The following is an 18,707-nucleotide window of genomic DNA, read 5'->3' as shown; positions in this document are numbered from 1 at the left end:
GAGGCTAAAGGGGGCGGGGTTAGGGGTGGGGCCAGGGGTGGAGCTTAAATCCATAATTGTCTGATCACACACAGAAAAAAAAAAAAAAATAAATGTCACAATTAATACCTTTTATTAAATTTAGATATTAGCTATGTATCATATGTCAAAGAATAAAGTGGTTGCTCAAAGCATATACTAACCACAATTGCTCAACTGCAAAACACTATGCACAACTTTGTGCAAAAACACACTCTGAACCTTACTGCACCATAAATATTACACTGGGCAGAACCTAATACACCAATATACCACCCATACGGAAAATGTAGACCGTCAACAATATTGAAACAAGGGATCATAATATCACAATTCTCATGTAGAGCCACAAAACATCCTAATTCATGTTTAATGTGGGATAAAATGTCATAAATAAGTAAATAAACTTTTAATGTTGAACACCTAATTCTCAAAGTGGACATATTCCAAACACTATAATGAAAATAAAATGATCTTTTCTACCTTTGTTGTCTGGTGACTTTGTTTTTCTGATTGTGCTGGCCCAGTATCCGATTCTGCTGCTATCTGTCCTCTTAACTCCGTTTCCAGGGCTTCCTTTCCATTTATTTGTTTACTTTCCGCCTTTCTTCTTCATTTCTTGTCCTACATCCGTAAGTAAAAGCTGGGTCCTCCGCAAACTTGACTGTCCAGTAGATCCTGCTTTTGCCTATTTTCTTCATCCATGTGCAGTTTTTCTACTCTCTTCCTTTTCGGTTATCTCATCTCCTTCCTCACTCCTACCTCCCCCTCCATGTCCAGCAACCCTCCTCTCCCCCCCTACCCTCCCCTCCATCTACCCATATCCAGCAACTCTCCTCTCCCCTGCCCTCTCCTCTCCCCTTCTTCCACCATGTCCAGCAACCCTCCTCTCCCCTTCCCTCCATCCAGCAACCTTCCTCTCCCCTTCTTCCACCATGTCCAGCAACCCTCCTCTCCCCTTCCCTCCATCCAGCAACCCTCCTCTCTCCTTCTTCCACCATGTCCAGCAACCCTCCTCTCCCCTTCTTCCACCATGTCCAGCAACCCTCCTCTCCCCTTCCCTCCATCCAGCAACCCTCCTCTCCCCTGCCCTCTCCTCTCCCCTTCTTCCACCATGTCCAGCAACCCTCCTCTCCCCTTCCCTCCATCCAGCAACCCTCCTCTCCCCTTCTTCCACCATGTCCAGCAACCCTCCTCTCCCCTTCCCTCCAGCCAGCAACCTTCCTCTCCCCTTCTTCCACCATGTCCAGCAACCCTCCTCTCCCCTTCCCTCCATCCAGCAACCCTCCTCTCCCCTTCTTCCACCATGTCCAGCAACCCTCCTCTCCCCTTCCCTCCATCCAGCAACCCTCCTCTCCCCTTCTTCCACCATGTCCAGCAACCCTCCTCTCCCCTTCCCTCCATCCAGCAACCCTCCTCTCCCCTGCCCTCTCCTCTCCCCTTCTTCCACCATGTCCAGCAACCCTCCTCTCCCCTTCCCTCCATCCAGCAACCCTCCTCTCCCCTTCTTCCACCATGTCCAGCAACCCTCCTCTCCCCTTCCCTCCATCCAGCAACCCTCCTCTCCCCTTCTTCCACCATGTGCAGCAACCCTCCTCTCCTCTCCCGTCTGCCCTGTTTCCTTCCTGCCCCCCCCCCCGCCGTACCTTTAAATATTATAGTTTTGCTGGAGTCGCGGGCAGCCGGCATTGAAGACATCGGCAGGCTTACGCCGGTTCCAGCAGCCTTCCCTTCCCTCGTTGCAAGTCGGATGATGGCTCTGCCCTCGTAGAAACAGGAAATACGTCAGAAGAGGGCGGAGCCATCATCCGACTTGCAACGAGGAAAGGGAAGGCTGCTGGAACCGGTGTAAGCCTGCCGATGTCTTCAATGCCGGCTGCCCACGACTCCAGCAAAACTATAATATTTAAAGGTACGGCGGGGGGCGGGGCGGGGCAGTGGCGGGCTGGGGAGGCTTAGCCTCCCCAAGCCTCTTATACGGGGTAAAATTAGTTTTAAGAGCTGGGCAGCAGGAAGGCAACGAGGGCAGGTTTCAAAATATTGGGGGTGCTCAAGCACCCACAGCACCCACGGAGTCGGCGCCTATGATGTCAGCTACCTCACACATCAGCCCAATCCCTGACATGGCCAATCAGGAGCGAGACCCAGTCACTACCCTGCCTGTCCTAGTAGGATCATAATAACAGCATATTTGAGATAACCCATGTACTTTCTTCAAGATGGCCCCAACCAGAAACAACACCCCACCACCACCACCACCAAACTGGGAACTGGAAACCCCTCCTCCCACCTCCTGAACCTCCTCCCCCTACCCCACCACCCAAAACAAGCACTACATGTCTGCCATTCCGGAACATAGACTCACAAATTTAATAGGTAACTGCGAGCTCTATGAAGTAGAGTCTCCCACACAGGATGCCACGTCTATTGAAAACTTCTCCAAGTCTTCACTGAACTCCTCCTTGCATCCAATCTCTCCCATTTCAATAATTTATACATTTAATTTCTCCATTCTGTCAAAGTTGGTGAATGTGGTTGCCTTCAATTGTGCAAAATACATTTCTGGGCCAACACGAATGCTTTTTCCAATAAGTTATTGGTCCCTCTTTTCAATCCCAGGAAACAAAATTAGATAATAATTGTATATCCGCCCATATGAGTATCCATCTATGCAGCACAGAGTATAAATAGACCAAAATTTGTTTCCAAAACTGATGTATACTATCACTGGACCAGAACATATGAGTCAAGGATGCTGGGGAAAGTTGACACCTAGGGCGCTGAGCAGTACTGGAAAACCCAGCTTTGATGGCCTTTATCATATCTCCCCTCAGCTGTCTGTTCTCCAAGCCGAAGAGCCCTAGCCTCTTTAACATTAACTCATAGAGATGTCATCCCCTTTATCATTTTCATCGCCCTTCTATGTATCTTTTCTAATTCTGCTATATCTTTTTAGAGATGCAGTGACCAAAACTGCACACAGTATTCAAAGGTGTGGTCGCACCATGGAGTGATACAAAGGCACTATAATATTCTCAGTTTTGTTCTCCATTCCTTTCCTAAATACTTCTTAACATTCTATTTGCTGTCTTAGCTGCCGCTGCACATCGAGCAGAGGGTTTCAAGATATATCAATGATGACAACTAGATCTGTTTCCTGGAGTGACTCCTAATGTGGAACCTTGCATCACATAGCTATGGTTATGTGTTCCTCTTTCCAACATGCATTACTTTGCACTTGCTCACATTAAATATCATCTGCCATATGGACGCCCTGTCTCCCAGTCTCTTAAAGTTCTCTCACGATTTTTCACAATCCTCTTGTGATTTAACAACTTTGAATAACTTTATGTCAAGAGCAAATTTACCCCTCCCCCTTTTTTACAAAGCTGCATAGCAATGCTGACACAGCGCAAAGATAGAGGAGTTTGATGGGGTTTATACAGGGCTTTTATTGAGGAGGTACTTGGGGTACTGAGTACCGGCACCTTTTTCATTGTCTGCTACAATTGACCCATGGTCCCCAAGTTTTAATGAAAGAGCTCAGGCTCTACACACCAATTCTGCCTTGTCATAGATTCTGTGACTGGTTGCAGGGGGCCTGGCTATTGTGAGGTGGATCCCTCTGTGATGACCCCCCCCCCCCCCCCCTTGAAAGATGGCCTGACATTTGAGTACCTGCACCTTTTTTGCTAGAAAAACGCACTGGGTTTATAGAGCACTGCCCCTCACCCTTAAGAAAAGCCCCTCTCTAACTAGCCTGGGCCACCTTAAGAGCACTGATCCCGCCTCGGGAGGAAGTGAGCCAGAAGGGGGGAATCAATACCTGGGAGTTTAAAAAGACAGGGCCAGGCTGAGGTTAAGGAGGCCCAGGGAAGGAGGAACTGAAACCTAAGTCTATGCCTTTACAGAATACATTTAGCTGCTATAACCTGGCTGAGGTAAGCTGACCTTTGCACAAAGTCATTCCAGGAAATCAAATACAGTTAGTATTGTACAAAGATTGAGTAAGAGAAGAGAGAAGGAAGGTGTTAGGCAGGGTAGTATAGACTGTGAACTTTAATAGCTGGATGGATTGGTGGGGTAGTTTTGTAAGGCTGTGGGTTCTCTTTGTAGACCTTGTAAAAGAGATATTGTAACAGGGGGTTAAAGAAATTAAATAATACTTATCTGGGGCCGTTTCTGGGGGCATGGTAGCTGGCTGGGACATCTGGGGCTGAATTCGGGCCTAGTTTGTCATCTTCAAATTCAGGGCACCGGACAAGGGACACTGCAGGAGGAACAGCGCTGCCGTAGACTCCCTCTTAGCAGCGCTGCCATTTCTGTGGCCAGGGGATGGGTGGGAGCGTCCTCGGGCCTTGTGAAGAGGACCGGACAGTGGGGGAGAGCAGCGCGGTTCGTTTTTATTTTGGGCCTGCTCCGGTAGTGGGCGCCGCATTTTTCGGACTCCCGGGACAGCTGGGCACGTCTCCGAGAGTGAAAGGACAGTGTCGGCGTGATGGGACTCAGGGGACGACAGCGAGAGGGGAAGTACGGTGAGGGACAGCGTCGCGACTGCTCCGGGGTCGGCAGCGGGAGGCAATTGACTGGCATTCCCCGCAGTGAAGCGGGAACGCCGAAGAAGAAAATTAAGAGGCTCCCGGCAGGAGAGGAACCTGCCGGGAGGAAGAGACGGAGCGGCGAAGATGGCAAGGGGTGCGCGCTCCCACGAGTCGCGCACCTCATGCACGAATCGGGAGCGCGTACCAACCCGTTTTGTCCGGAGCTCCGGTGAGGCCTAGAAGCCTGGGCCTCAATTTTAAACCGGAGCTCCAGACAAAATGGCGGTTTTGGGGGCAGTTTTTTGTTTTACCCCCGTTTTTGTGTCAGTACCAGCGGGAATGGAACCAGTGGCAGGCATTGAGTAAGGGGAAAATCTACTATCAGGTAAGGGGTCTTTGGACCCGTAATTTTAATTGGTTTAATTTTAAATTGTATAAATTGGGTTTTTGATTTTTAAAAATTCAGGGATTTGTTGGATTTAAATTCTGTTTTTGGATTCGGGTTCAGGGGAGTTTTCTGAATTTTTCTGTCAGGTTAGTTTTTTAATTTAAATATTTTTAGAGGGTGATTTTGAGGGGGGCTAGTTTTTAGGAGTTACTTAAGGGTTAAAATTTGTTATTCGACGGGGTGGGTTTAAAAGGTGTTGTATGAATTTTTGAGATACTTTTTAAATAATTTTGGGATTTTTGAGGGGGTGTTTTTGGAGAAAAGGAGGGGGCGTACGTAAAAAATAATTAAATTTAAATTTTAAAAACATGGTTTAATGGGGAAAGTAGTGCTTAGGGGTTGGGGTGATTTTGGGAATATTGTTTTTTTTAATTTCGTATTTAGTAATTTTTCCATTATTTCCTATGGGAAAAATAAAATTAAAATGGGGTTTGGGCTGTTTTGATGAACATTCCATTCTGTTTTTAGAAAAAAAAAATGGAATTTTTGGGTGTTTCCTGATTGGTCCAGGGGGTGCAGAATCCCAAGCGTGGATGCCGTAACCTAGGAAATGGCTCAGCTGACAGTTTGGCAGAGTGCTTTTGATTGCCAAGGTGAGAGGAGCTGTTGTGCTGTGTGTGAGCAGGTGAAGGGTGATTTTGGTAGAAGAAAGGGAAGAGATGGATTTTGGAGGAATTTGAAAGGTTGGATGTACTAAAGCAGCTGTAAGGTGTGTAAATTTGATTTGGGTGGAGAGTTTTTTTATTAAATTTCAGGGGTTGGAGGGATTGTGTTGGTGGTCAAGTAAAAGGGTGAGGGATTTAATTAAACTATTGGTTGAGGGAGGTTTGGGAAGTCTGTGAGAGTGATAGTGAGCTGTGAAAGTGTCATGAGAAGGCTGAGAGAAATCAGAAGTCTGAGCCTGTGTGTGCGTACAGTGAGTGTCAGGGTTAGAATGTTGGTGATGGAGCCTGTCAGCGGAATGTAGGAAGCTGCACAGTGTGGAAAAATGGAATCAAGCACTCTTATACAGCGTAGGGAAAGAAAAATATAGCTCAGGTCTGGAAGAAAGGGATTTTAAATTAATTTTATTTTACTTATGATAGTGGGCCACAGTTAATTGTTAAAAACCCATTAGTTTAGCATCATTGAAAGAGAGATGGGAAGGTTAGGGTTTTGCTCCCAGTTATTTTATTTAAGAGTGAGGTGTAGCCAGAAGATTGAACGGCAGAGAAGGACATCTATTCTGGAGGAAAGAAAGGGCCCCACCGCAAAAAAGATTTCGTGGACATATGCTATACCTGTCACCGCTATAACTTTCAGCTAAGTACTACTGTGGAAAAAGGATAGTGAAGGAATACAGATGCAATAATAAACAAACTAATTGAGTACATACTTACCTAGAGTCTCCCGGGAGTGAAGATCTTAGAGACACCTGAAAAAGAGAAAGAAAGACAAAGAATCAAATTCTTAATAGTAATATTTACCTGATACAAGCACAAGGAAACTGTTTAAAGTATTACATATTCATGGAAAGAATAAAACACAAAATTCACTTATTTGACAAGGCACTTAGTAAAAGTTATTGGAAGTTTGAAATGTTAAAGTCTAAGGGGTAAATAAATTGAAGGATAAGAGAGGACTTGGAAAACTATACTTATCTGATTAATGTTGGGTAGCAGAGGTGCATTCTGTAAAAGAAACAAAATATGTTAAAAGGTTATACTTTCATAATGAGTTAATGATATGTTGATGCAGATTTATATTGTTACAGTTCAATAAATCCAAATTTTCTTTATTGCACCAGTAAGTTTGATCATTTCCAAAATCAGGATTAATCCAATTCTTAGTTTTTCTTCCCCCTTCATTCCACGGGAATAAAGGGCGAGGTTAGTGACCTGTACAGCTTCTGACGCTCAGTGGTGTGGAAACTGGGAGTTAGCCACGACTATTTTCATCAAAGTCCCAGAGAAGCACTGTTTACTGAGCGTGAGCAAAGCTGATTACAAAATGTCTTCAGAGATTTGCGGAAGTTGGTTATTTCGTCAATGGTTTTCAGGGCTGTAGGTAATGCATTCCATAACTGCATGCTCAGGTAAGAGAAGGTGGTGACGTGTATCAGCTTGTATTTTAGTCCTTTACAGATGGGGGAAGTGTAGATTGAGAAATTTACGGGCTGATCTTATGGCATTTCTGGGGGGCAGGTCCACGAGGTTCAGCATGTAGATTGGGGCGTCTGCGTGAATTATTTTATGTACAATCATGCAGACCTTGAATGCAATACGTTCTTTGAGTGGGAGCCAGTGCAATTTTTCTCTTAAGGGCTTTGCACTTTCATATTTAGTTTTTTCAAATATGAGTCTGGCCGTGGTATCATGGGCTGTTTGGAGTTTTTTGATAGTCTGTTCTTTGCAGCCAGCATATAGTGCGTTGCAGTAGTCCAGATGACTTATTACCATAGACTGTACCAGGATACGGAAGATGTCTCTCGGGAAGAAAGGTTTTACTCTTTTGAGTTTCCACATGGAGTGGAACATCTTTTTCGTCGTATTCTTTACGTGGGTATCGAGTGTGAGGTTTCGATCAATGGTAACTCCAAGGATTTTCAGATTTTGTGAGACGGGAAGAGAAAAGTATGGTGTGGTTATGGTGGAGTAGTTGTTTGTGTTGTGTTGAGAAGTGAGTACCAGACATTGTGTTTTTTCTGCGTTGAGTTTTAGCTGGAATGCATCTGCCCAGGAGTGCATGATCTGGAGACTTTGGTTGATTTCATTGGTAATTTTGTTTAGATCATGTTTGAACGGGATATAAATTGTTAGATCGTCTCCATATATGTAGGGGTTGAGGTTGTTGTTGGCTAGAAGTCTGGCTAAAGGTTTCATCATTAGGTTGAAGAGAGTTGGTGAGAGGGGGGATCTTTGGGGAACTCCACATTCAGGTATCCATGGGGGTGATATGTCCATGTTCGTTGTTACTTGGTAAGCTCTTGTGGTCAGGAATCCTTTAATCCATTTGAGAACTGTGCCTCCTACTCCAAAGTATTCTAGTATGTGTAATAGTATTCCATGATTAACCATGTCGAAGGCGCTAGACATGTCGAATTGTAGGAGTATGTTATTACCAGTTGCAATTGCTTGTTTGAATGAGTTCATTGCGGACACTAGTACAGTTTTGGTGCTGTGATTTGACTGGAATCCTGATTTAGACTCGTGCAGAATGGAATGTTTATTTAGGTATTTAGTGAGTTGTTTCGTCAGAATGCCTTCCATGAGTTTGGTTATGAGCGGAATAGATGCTACTGGGCGATAATTGGTTAGGTCCATTGTGCTTTTCTTATCATCTTTTGGCAGCGGAGTAAGTAGGATGTTTCCTTTATCCGTGGGGAAGAGACCATTTTGAAGCCTGTGGTTTACATGATTCGTGAGGTCTTCTTTGAATTGTTTGGGGGTGGATCTTATTAGGCTAGTAGGGCAAATGTCTAGTTTGCATTGTGACTTGGCATATTTTCCAAGCCATTGTGAGATTTCATCTGACGATAACATGTCAAAGTTACTCCATGATCGATCTGCTGGGCATTCCCCGGGTTTCGGGTCTAGACATTCAAGGATGTTTGTGTACTCAGTGATGTTGGTAGGTATCATGAGTCGGAGCTTTATAATTTTTTCATTGAAGTAGTTCGCAAGATTGGTTGCGGATGGGGTGTCTATGTTATTAGAGGTGACCGATGTAGTATTTAGGAGTTTGTTTACGAGTGAGAAGAGTTTGTGTGTATCCTTGTAGTTTGGTCCTATTATGGTTTTGTAGTACGTTCTTTTAGTTTGTCTGATAGTGTATTTGTATTTTCTTTTATTTTCAATTATTGCAGTTGGACTCTAAATTTGGGCCCTCCCTAGTACTAAACACACCCACAACATGCCCCCTTGCTATTTGGATGAACTGCAGTGTAGGACATCCAAATTCTGCCTTTTGAAAATCGCAATTTGAACATTTTTAGCAGGTGGACTTTTTTTTGGCCATTTTGAGATGTCTATTTGCTTTGAAAATGAGTGCCTGACAGGCTTATTTTTGAAAGAGAAGGATGCCCATCTTTCAACACAAATCAGAAGATGGGCATCCTTCTCACAGGGTTGCCCAAATCGGCATAATCAAATTTCCGTCACGGGAACGACCAAAGTTCATGGGGGCGTGTCGGAGGCGTAGCGAAGGCGGAACTTGGGCGTCCTCGACCCATAATGGAAAAAAAAGGGTGTCCCTGACGAGCACTTGGATGACTTTACCTGGTCCTGTTTTTCTTACGAACAAGCCACAAAAAGGTGCCTGAACTGACCAGATGACCCCCTCCCACCCTCAAAAAATATCTTTAAAAATATTTTGTGCCAGCCTCAAATGTCATACTCAGGTCCATTGCAGCAGTATGCAGGTACCTTGAAAAGTTTTAGTAGGTGCAGTACATTTCAGGCAGGTGGACCCAGGCCCATCCCTCCCCACCTGTTACACTTGTGGTAGTAAATGTGAGCCCTCCAAAACCCACCAGAAACCCACTGTACCCACATCTAGGTGCCCCCCTTTACCTGTTACGGCTATGGTAGTGGTGTACAGTTGTGGGTAGTGGGATTTGGGGGGGGGGTTGTGGGAGCAGTTTCTGAAGTCCACTGCAGTGCCCCCTAGGGTGCCCGGTTGCTGTCCTGGCATGTCAGGGGACCAGTGCACTACGAATCCTGGCTCCTTCCATGACCAAAGAGCTTGCATTTGGTCGTTTCTGAGATGGGCGTCCTTAGTTTCCATTATCGCCGAAAATCAGAAACGACCAAGTCTAGGGATGACCATCTCTAGGGACGACCTAAATGTCAAGATTTGGGTGTCCCCGACCGTATTATCGAAACGAAAGATGGGCGTCCATCTTGTTTTGAAAATACGGGTTTCCCCGCCCCTCCACCAGGACGTTTTGCGAGGATGTCCTCAGCAAAACTTGGGCGTCCCTTTGGATTATGCCCCTCAGTGTTTTCTCTCTGCCCTGGCAACACATAAATTTTAGGACTCTGGCATAATTAATTTTCTTTGAAAACTAAGTGAAATTATGATCAGTCTATTTACATATTTTGTTTTTCTTCTTGTTTTATTTATTTAGGGCCCCTTTTGCCAAGTGGCAGTAAAAGGGACCCTGCAGTGGTGTCAGCACATAGGTTTACCACTACCTGGTAAAAAGTTTTTTTTCTTTTTTAAATGGAAATGGCCATGCAGTAAGTTGAATACATCCCATGCAGTCATTTCCCGGGGGAGCCCTTACCACCTCCTATTTAGGATTACTGCTGGGTGCACCCCTGCCACTGGATACAAAAATATTTTGATACGCTGGAAATAGCATGCAGTGAGGGCAGGAACTACCACTGGGCTCTTTCAGTATCTTGGCAGTATTTCCGAATGTCTGTGCAGCAGGAACTGTTTAAGGTACATTAGAAGCAAGAAGCCAACAAAAGAATCAGTTGGACCACTAGATGACAGAAGGATAAAAAGGGGCATTCAAGAAAGACAAAGTCATAGCGCAGAGATTAAATAAATTCTTTGATTTGGTCTTCACCAAGGAAGATTTGGGAGAGATACCAGTGCCAGAAATGGTATTCAAAGTTGATGAGTCAGAGAAGCTGAATCAAATCTCTGTAAACCTAGAATATATAATGGGACAATTAGATAAATAGCAGATTAGCAAATCACCTGGACCAGATGGTATTCATCCCAGAGTACTGATAGAATTGAAAAATGAACTTGTGGAGCTATTCCACAAGGTACATTGCCTCAGGTACAAACTTAGATTGTGAGCCTCCCTGGGACCGAGAAATATCCACTGTACCTGAATGTAACTTACCTTGAGCTACTACTGAAAAAGGTGTGACCAAAATTTAAATAAATAAATAATTAAATAATTAAATATTGTTAGTAATATGTAATTTATCTCTAAAATCAAGCATGGTACCGGAAAACTGGAAGATGGCCAATGTAACACTGATTGTTTTAAAAGGTTCCAGAGGTGATAGGGGAAATAATAGATAGGTGAGCCTGACATTGGTGCTGGGCAAAATGGTAGAGACTATTATAAAGAACAAAATTACAGAGCATATTCATAAGCATGGATTAATAAGACAAAGCCAACATGGATTCAGTGAAGGGAAATCTTGCCTCAACAATCTACTACATTTCTTTGAAGGCAGTGAACCAACATGTGGATAAAGGTGAGCTGGTTGATGTGGAGGGGCATTTTTGATATGATGCCTAAGTCTGACTTTGGATGTGGAGGAGTATATATATATATATATATATATATATATATATATATATATATATATATATATATATATATATATATATATATATATATATATATATATATATATATATATATAGCCCACCCATATTAGCTCTGGGCCCAGCCAAAATGTCAGGTTTGGCTATGCCACTGACCCAGCCAGTCAGGTTTTTATGATACCCACAATTATTATGCATGAGAAAGATTTGCATAGAATAGAAGAAGTGCATGCAAATTTCTCTCATGCATAATCTTTGTGGATATCTTGAAAACCTGACTTGCTGGGTGTGTTCTGAGGACTGTTTTGAGAACCCTTGATCTAGGGCAGTGATGGCGAACCTTTCAGAGACCGAGTGCCCAAACAGCAACCCAAAATCGAATTATTTATCGCAAAGTGCCGGTACTCATTATGGGTGGGGTCACCACATATGACTCCACCCCTATGATAGCCACACCCCTTACATCAGCCATGGCGCATATAAACAGACATCACTGAAAATATTATACTAGTATAGGAGAAACAAATAACATGATTTTCTTCCATTATAAATCATTTCTGTAAGCTGTTACAGCTCCAGTATACCCAGTGCAAAATAAGACAGCAGATGTAAATTCTCAAATTCAACATATTCCAAACACTAAAATGAATATAAAATGATTTTTCCTACCTTTGTTGTCTGGTGATTTTGTTTTTCTATCCATATTGGTTCTAGTCGCTGATTCTGCTGCTCTCTATCTGTTCTCCTAACTCCATTTCCAGGGCTTCCTTTCCATTTATTTCTTTACTTTCCTCCTTTCTTCTTCATTTCTTGCCCTCCATCCATGTCCAGCAACCATCCTCTCTCCTCCAGCCACAAATGTCCAGCCACCCTCCTCTCCCCCCTGCCCTCCCAGCACCCGGCAGCACCCATCACCAGGCCTCCCTCCCACCCAGCACCCAGCACCAGGCCTCCCTCCCACCCAGCACCTACCATCAGGCTTCCCTCCCACCCAGCACCCAGCACCAGGTCTCCCTCCCACCAGCAGCCACCATCAGGCTTCCCTCCCACCCAGCACCCAACATCAGGCTTCCCTCCTACCCAGCACCCACCATCAGGCCTCCCTCCCACCCAGCACCCACCTTCAGGCTTCCCTGCCACCCAGCACCCACCATCAGGCCTCCCTCCCACCCAGCACCCACCATCAGGCTTCCCTCCCACCCAGCACCCACCATCAGGTCTCCCTCCCTCCCAGCACGCAGCGGGACCAGAGCTTGAGAGACAGGGAAGGCCGAAGGCACGTCGAGTGAAGAACACGCACTTCGCTGCCACTGCCGACGCACGCCGCCTTAACCCATGACTCCGAGGATGGTACGCTTTTTAAATTTTAGGAGGAGGGGGGTTCCTGGTGCTGGGAGGGAGGGAGGACGGGCGGGCGGCCTGATGCTTGTTGGGTTGGAGGGAGGGCGGGAGGGAGGGAGGGAAGCCGAAGGGAGGGAGAGTGGGCGGACCAGCGACGGCGCGCGTGCCAAGGGAGAGGGCTCTGCATGCCCTCTCTGGCACGTGTGCCATAGGTTCGCCATCACTGATCTAGGGGCTATTACTGCTGGATATGCACCAGTGTTATAAAGTCATATAAGATACCTAAGGAGCTTGTTTTCAAAAGCGAAAAACATCCAAAGAGTGTCATAAAGCAGCATTTGGACGTTTTTCTTCTGAAAACATCCAAATTGGTATTTTCAAAACCTATTCTGCAGATCTTTTTCTATGCAATTCGTCTACAGTGCATTCAAATCACAAGGGGCTGTGTCGGGGGCGTTTTGAAGGCAGGATTAGAGTGTGCTAACATTTGGACATTTTACAGCCATAATGAAACAAAACAAAAACGTCCAGGACTAAAACCAAGATGTTTTGGTCTAGACATGTTTTCAGAATAAGTAAGGAACAAAAACGTACCCTAAATGACCAGTGGGCTCATTTTTGAAAGAGAAGGACGCCCATCTTTCGACATAAATCGGAAGATGGATGTCCTTCTTCCAGGGTTGTCCAAATCGATATAATTGAAAGCCGATTTTGGACATCCCCATCTGCTTTCCGTCGCAGGGATGGCCAGAGTTCAAGGGGGTGTGTTGGCGACGTAGCGAAGACGGGACTTGGGCGTGCCTAACACTTGGACAACCTTGACCCATAATCGAAAGAAACAAGGACATCCTTGAAGAACACTTGGACGACTTTACCTGGACGTGTTTTTCTTACGACCAAGGCACAAAAAGATGCCCGAAATGACCAGATTACCACCGAAGGGAATCAGGGATGACCTCTCCTTACTCCCCCAATGCTCACTAACCCCCTCCCAACCTAAAAAATATGTTTTTAAATATTTTTCCAGCCTCTATGCCAGCCACAAATAACTTACCCAGCTCCATGACATCAGTATGCAGGTCCCTGGAGCAGTTTGAGTGGGCGCAGTGCACTTCAGGCAGGCGGACCCAAGCCCTTCCTCCCCCTACCTGTTACGTTTGTGGAGAAAATAGCAAGCCCTCCAAAACCCACCACAAACCCACTGTACCCACATCTATGTACCCCCCTTAACCTGTAATGGCTATGGTAGTGGTGTACAGTTGTAGGTGGTGGGTTTTGGGGAGGGGTTGAGGGGGGGGCTCAGCACAAAAGGTAAGGGAGCTATGTACCTGGGAACAATTTATGAAGTCCACTGCAGTGCCTCCTAGGGTGCCCGGTTGCTGTCCTGGCATTTCAGGGGGACCAGTGCACCACAAATGCTGGCTTCTCCCATGACCAAATGGCTTGAATTTGGTCGTTTCTGAGATGGGCATCCTTCATTTCGAAAATCGCTGAAAATCAGAAATCTCCATGTCTAGGGATGACCATCTCTAAGGATGACGAAATTTCAGGATTTGGATGTCCCTGACCGTATTATCAAAACGAAAGATGGACATCCATCTTGTTTCGAAAATACAGGTTTCCCCGCCCCTGGATCAGGACGTTTTGCGAGGATGTCCAAATCAAAACAAGGATGTTCCTTTTGAAAATGCCCCTCCAGATGACCACTGGAGGGAGTCAGAGATGACCCCCAAATGCCCCTCCCACCCCCCAAAAAATAGTGCAGTGGTCGGTGCAGTACACAGTGGGGGACCCAGGTCCCTATCTCCTTCTACTTGTCACACTTGTGGTAGAAACTGTGACCCCTCCCAAAATCACCAAAACCTACTGGACCCACATATAGATGCCCCCTTTACCCATAAGGTCTACTGCAGTGGGGGACAGTGTGTTTTGGATGGGTTTTGGAAGGCTTGGGGGACAAGATAAAGGAGCAAAGGTGAGATGTTCACCTGGGAGAATTTTCATGAAGTGCACTCTAGGGTGCGCCATTGCTCTCTTGGGATGTCTGGGCGACCAGTCTACTAAAAATGCTGGCTCCTCCTACATCCCAATGGCATGAATCTCTACGTTTTGCACTTCTTCTTCTTCTTCTTTTTTTTTTTGAAAATGGACCAAAAAACAAAACATCCAAAGCACAAAACCTTGTTTCGAAATGGCCTTATTTCCTATTTGGATTTTGGACATTTTGTGCAAAACGTCCAAAGTTGGACTTAGATGTCATATCGAAAATGCCCCTCCATGTGTCTCTATATAATAACCCCAAAATAGGCATTTGTTTAGTTGGGCACCCTGTTATAAAATTACCCTGATAGTGGTGCTGAATATACATGGTGTCCAGAAAGAACAGGACTCCTTAAACTAAAATAAGAACAGGTCTAGCCATACCTTATTCTATTAATGACATTGGTAAATTCCTTATCTCTCCCTGTTCTACTCATGAAGAAATTATAGTGAATAGAATCTGGTTCTGCTTTAAGCTCCTCTCCATCTCAGAAGTCAGGTCTTTATTATACAGATACTCAAATGAAGCTTAATAAATGGTTCATTAAATTGTCATTGCAATGTCTTGTGTTCTATTCTATGAGCAAAAAAAAAAATTATTTCCCAAAGGCAACGTATCACACTGTAACAAAACAAAGTACAGTAACACAATGCCATGATACCATGAAACCAAAAGTAGCACTGACGGTCACATTACACTAAACATTTTCAATACAGGGGTTAAATGTTGTGTGTTTGCTCTATTATCATACTGATTTCTTACCTTCTATATTAATGACAAAACTGTTTTGAAAATAGAATCCACTACATAGTGAACATCTTTTACTTTCATTTGCACAGTTACTCCAAGCACTCAAGAAAGTGACCTTTATTGATGATGGGAGAAGGATTAAATTTAATCCAACTGGAGACATCAACATTGGATATGATGTGGTGATATGGAAACAGACCCAGAAGGGAATACTGAATATTACTACTGTGGCAGCATATAACTTGGAAAGTGAGACATTTATTTTCAAGGATGAGAAAGAAGAAAAAGATTTTTATGATTTAAAGGTATAGTACTCTACGTCAACACTTCTTACAAACTACCTTATAACAGTTATATTTTTGCTAAGACTTCTGTTTATTATACAAATGTTAAGAATATATAATTGGGATGGGCAGCCCAAAAATGTTCCTTTCATTTCCCATGTCATATGCAGCATTGTTCATTTTGGCTTGGTTAGTCTTCATTTTGGGGGGCATTGTTAAGAGTGTTAACTTCTTTGAAAAAGTGCACTCTTTTTGCAAAGAGTAGGGAGTGTTTGCAAACAGTGTGCACTCATTCAGAAAGAGCGCAAACTCTTTCCCGATGGTTTACACATGCACAACTGTTCACTCATGCATGCACTGCCTGCAAAGAGTGTGCATTCTTTCTAAATGAGTACACCCTCTTTGCATATAGTAGGGTCCTTTTATTAAGGTGCGCTAATGGATTTAGCATGCGTTAAATGCTGTGAAACTCTTTTTATACCTATGGGCTTATTACCATTTAGCGTGTGCTAACAATTTGCATACACTAAATCCGTTAGGGCACCTTAGTGAAAGGACCCCAATGCGCATTCTTTGTAAAGAAGACACATTATTATCAGTAAATGAAACAAACGCAAAGAGCTCTGTTTACAAAGACGCACTACTGTTTTTAGCTCACGCTAACTGTATAAACACCCAAAGGAATATTATGGGCATCTACATGGTTAGCATGCACTAAAAACGCTAGCACACCTTTGTAAACAGGGCCCAAAATTTGTGTTTTCTTCTGCTTGTTTTGATGAGTAATGCCAGTGGTTCCCAAACCTGGTCCTGAAGGCATCCCAGCCAGTCTGGTTTTCAGGATATCCACAATGAATATTCAGAAGAGAAATGTATTCGTATTGCCTCCACTGCATGCAAATCTCTCTCATGAATATTCTTTGTGGATATCCTGAAAACCTGACTGGCCGGGGAGCCTCCAGGACCAGGTGTGGGAACCACTGAGTTATAACATGCAATGACATGGGATATGCCCCACCCAAACTCCTCAACAGCCCCCTGGTGAGCCCAAACTTTTCAGATCTTGGAAGCTAAACGTGGTTAGTCCTTGTTAATATCTGGATAGATACAAAAACAAATCCCACAATCCTTGGTAGTAAAAGTGTATTTGCTAGAAACCAAAGATATTCACTGCTGTATGAAAGCAAGGCTAACAGCAATATAAGTCAAAGAGACTTTACTATGCTCATGCTATAAAACTAATGCCATTACTTTGTATATCTCATTGATCTTATTCATAAAGAGTGCCCTCAGAAATTACCACTCATATAAATGCAACATCATAGCACATCTTTCATAGGGTCACTCTGATATATAAGTGTAAGTGCTATTGCCTTAATCAAAACATGCTATAACATAATTTAGTGCACAAAAATCTGGAAAAACGTGAACTTACTTAACTGCTGAGCAGTGAAAAATATTCAAAAGATAAGTTCACTTTTTTCCAGATTTTTGTGCACTAAATTATGTTATAGCATGTTTTGATTAAGGCAATAGCACTTACACTTATATATCAGAGTGACCCTATGAAAGATGTGCTATGATGTTGCATTTATATGAGTGGTAATTTCTGAGGGCACTCTTTATGAATAAGATCAATGAGATATACAAAGTAATGGCATTAGTTTTATAGCATGAGCATAGTAAAGTCTCTTTGACTTATATTGCTGTTAGCCTTGCTTTTTCATACAGCAGTGAATATCTTTGGTTTCTAGCAAATATCTGGATAGAGCATCATAGAAGATTGGGTGCTGTGGGCTGCCAAAAACATAAGAAAGCCATTGCAGCATTCTGCCTAGAATGCCAGAGTCATGTGGAAGGCTGTGGTCATTTCAGTATATTACAACATGCAAAGTACTTGCTGCCACCACCATGTACAGTATAGTTATTCATGTTTGTTAAAGGAACTTTGTGTGTTTACATACAAGTTTCCTAATATGTAACACTAAAAACAATTTGTTAACAGTGTGGATACATTAACAATATTTTGTCTGTCCTATTCCTTTTTTTCTAAGCTCCTTCTGTCACATATTCAGCTCCTTGAACCAGTATATGTTGTCATTTATGTTTTTCTATTGCATAGTACATGATATCACAATCATTATACTCAAGAGATAACACTGGCTTCTCCTTTTCAGCAATATTTTGCCTATTGCTTCTAAATAATGCTTAATTGGGAACAACACATCTTAGATAATTACAGGGTAAGCAAATGTGTTGGCAGCAAAGAAGGTAATCATGTTTATTTCCAATGACAATGTAGGCGATTCAGTCCAAGTGCTCAGATGAATGTCAACCAGGGCAAATGAAGAAGACATCAACCAGTCCACACACATGCTGCTACGAATGCGTGATATGCCCAGAAAACCATTACACGAACGAGACAGGTAGGCAAAGGAGCATTTTCCATATCCAGAATCTTTAGGCTAGGAGAAGGGCAGCTCTGTTTTCTACACTTTTGTCAATGGTGATCAATAGGTGAAGTTCAGGAGTTAATAGGTTTAGTATATTGACTTATCATCCTACAAGCCTTGGTGGATGTCAAAGAAGCATGAGTTTACTTCTACAGTGAAGAAAGAAAAACATGAGATTCTCAAAGCATAATCCACCCCCAAAATTGCAGGTAGCAGAGGAAGAAAAAGGACTTGGGCACATGTTTGTTTGTTTTTTTTTTAATTTGAGGAAGGGTCAAAGTTAGGAACTAGAAAAGGAGTATGGCAGGACTCTATCGACAGCTGTGTGAGTGGTGTGGCCACATGGGGTGCGAGGGAAGCACCCTTCATCGTTTCCTCTTCATGATCATGGTGCAGTGGGTGTGGCAGGGGCACCAGGGGACATGTCAGCCGTGGTGTGATTTCAGCTGTGAGTACACTACTGGCATAGAGAAAAGGGAAAGGAAGGGAGCTGAGTGGTTTATTGTCACTATTGATATGGAAAAGTTTATGGCACAAGAATCTCTAGTGAAA

At 43.7% G+C, this 18,707-nt stretch overlaps 1 protein-coding gene across 1 annotated transcript in view; it reads left to right on the top strand.

Annotated features, from left to right (window-relative positions):
* Positions 1-18,707, top strand: part of GPRC6A (G protein-coupled receptor class C group 6 member A) — a 78,976-nt gene that overhangs the window by 29,302 nt on the left and 30,967 nt on the right. Inside the window, exons 4-5 of the mRNA XM_030195523.1 lie at positions 15,508-15,723; positions 18,005-18,128. Of these exons, the coding sequence (XP_030051383.1) occupies positions 15,508-15,723; positions 18,005-18,128 (340 nt within the window). The remainder of the gene's footprint in view (positions 1-15,507; positions 15,724-18,004; positions 18,129-18,707) is intronic.

Source organism: Microcaecilia unicolor, chromosome 3 (genome assembly GCF_901765095.1).
Source record: "Microcaecilia unicolor chromosome 3, aMicUni1.1, whole genome shotgun sequence".
NCBI classification, from domain to species: domain Eukaryota; kingdom Metazoa; phylum Chordata; class Amphibia; order Gymnophiona; family Siphonopidae; genus Microcaecilia; species Microcaecilia unicolor.
The sequence above is the reverse complement of the archived record's forward strand: the minus strand, read 5'-3'. Positions and strand labels throughout refer to the sequence as shown.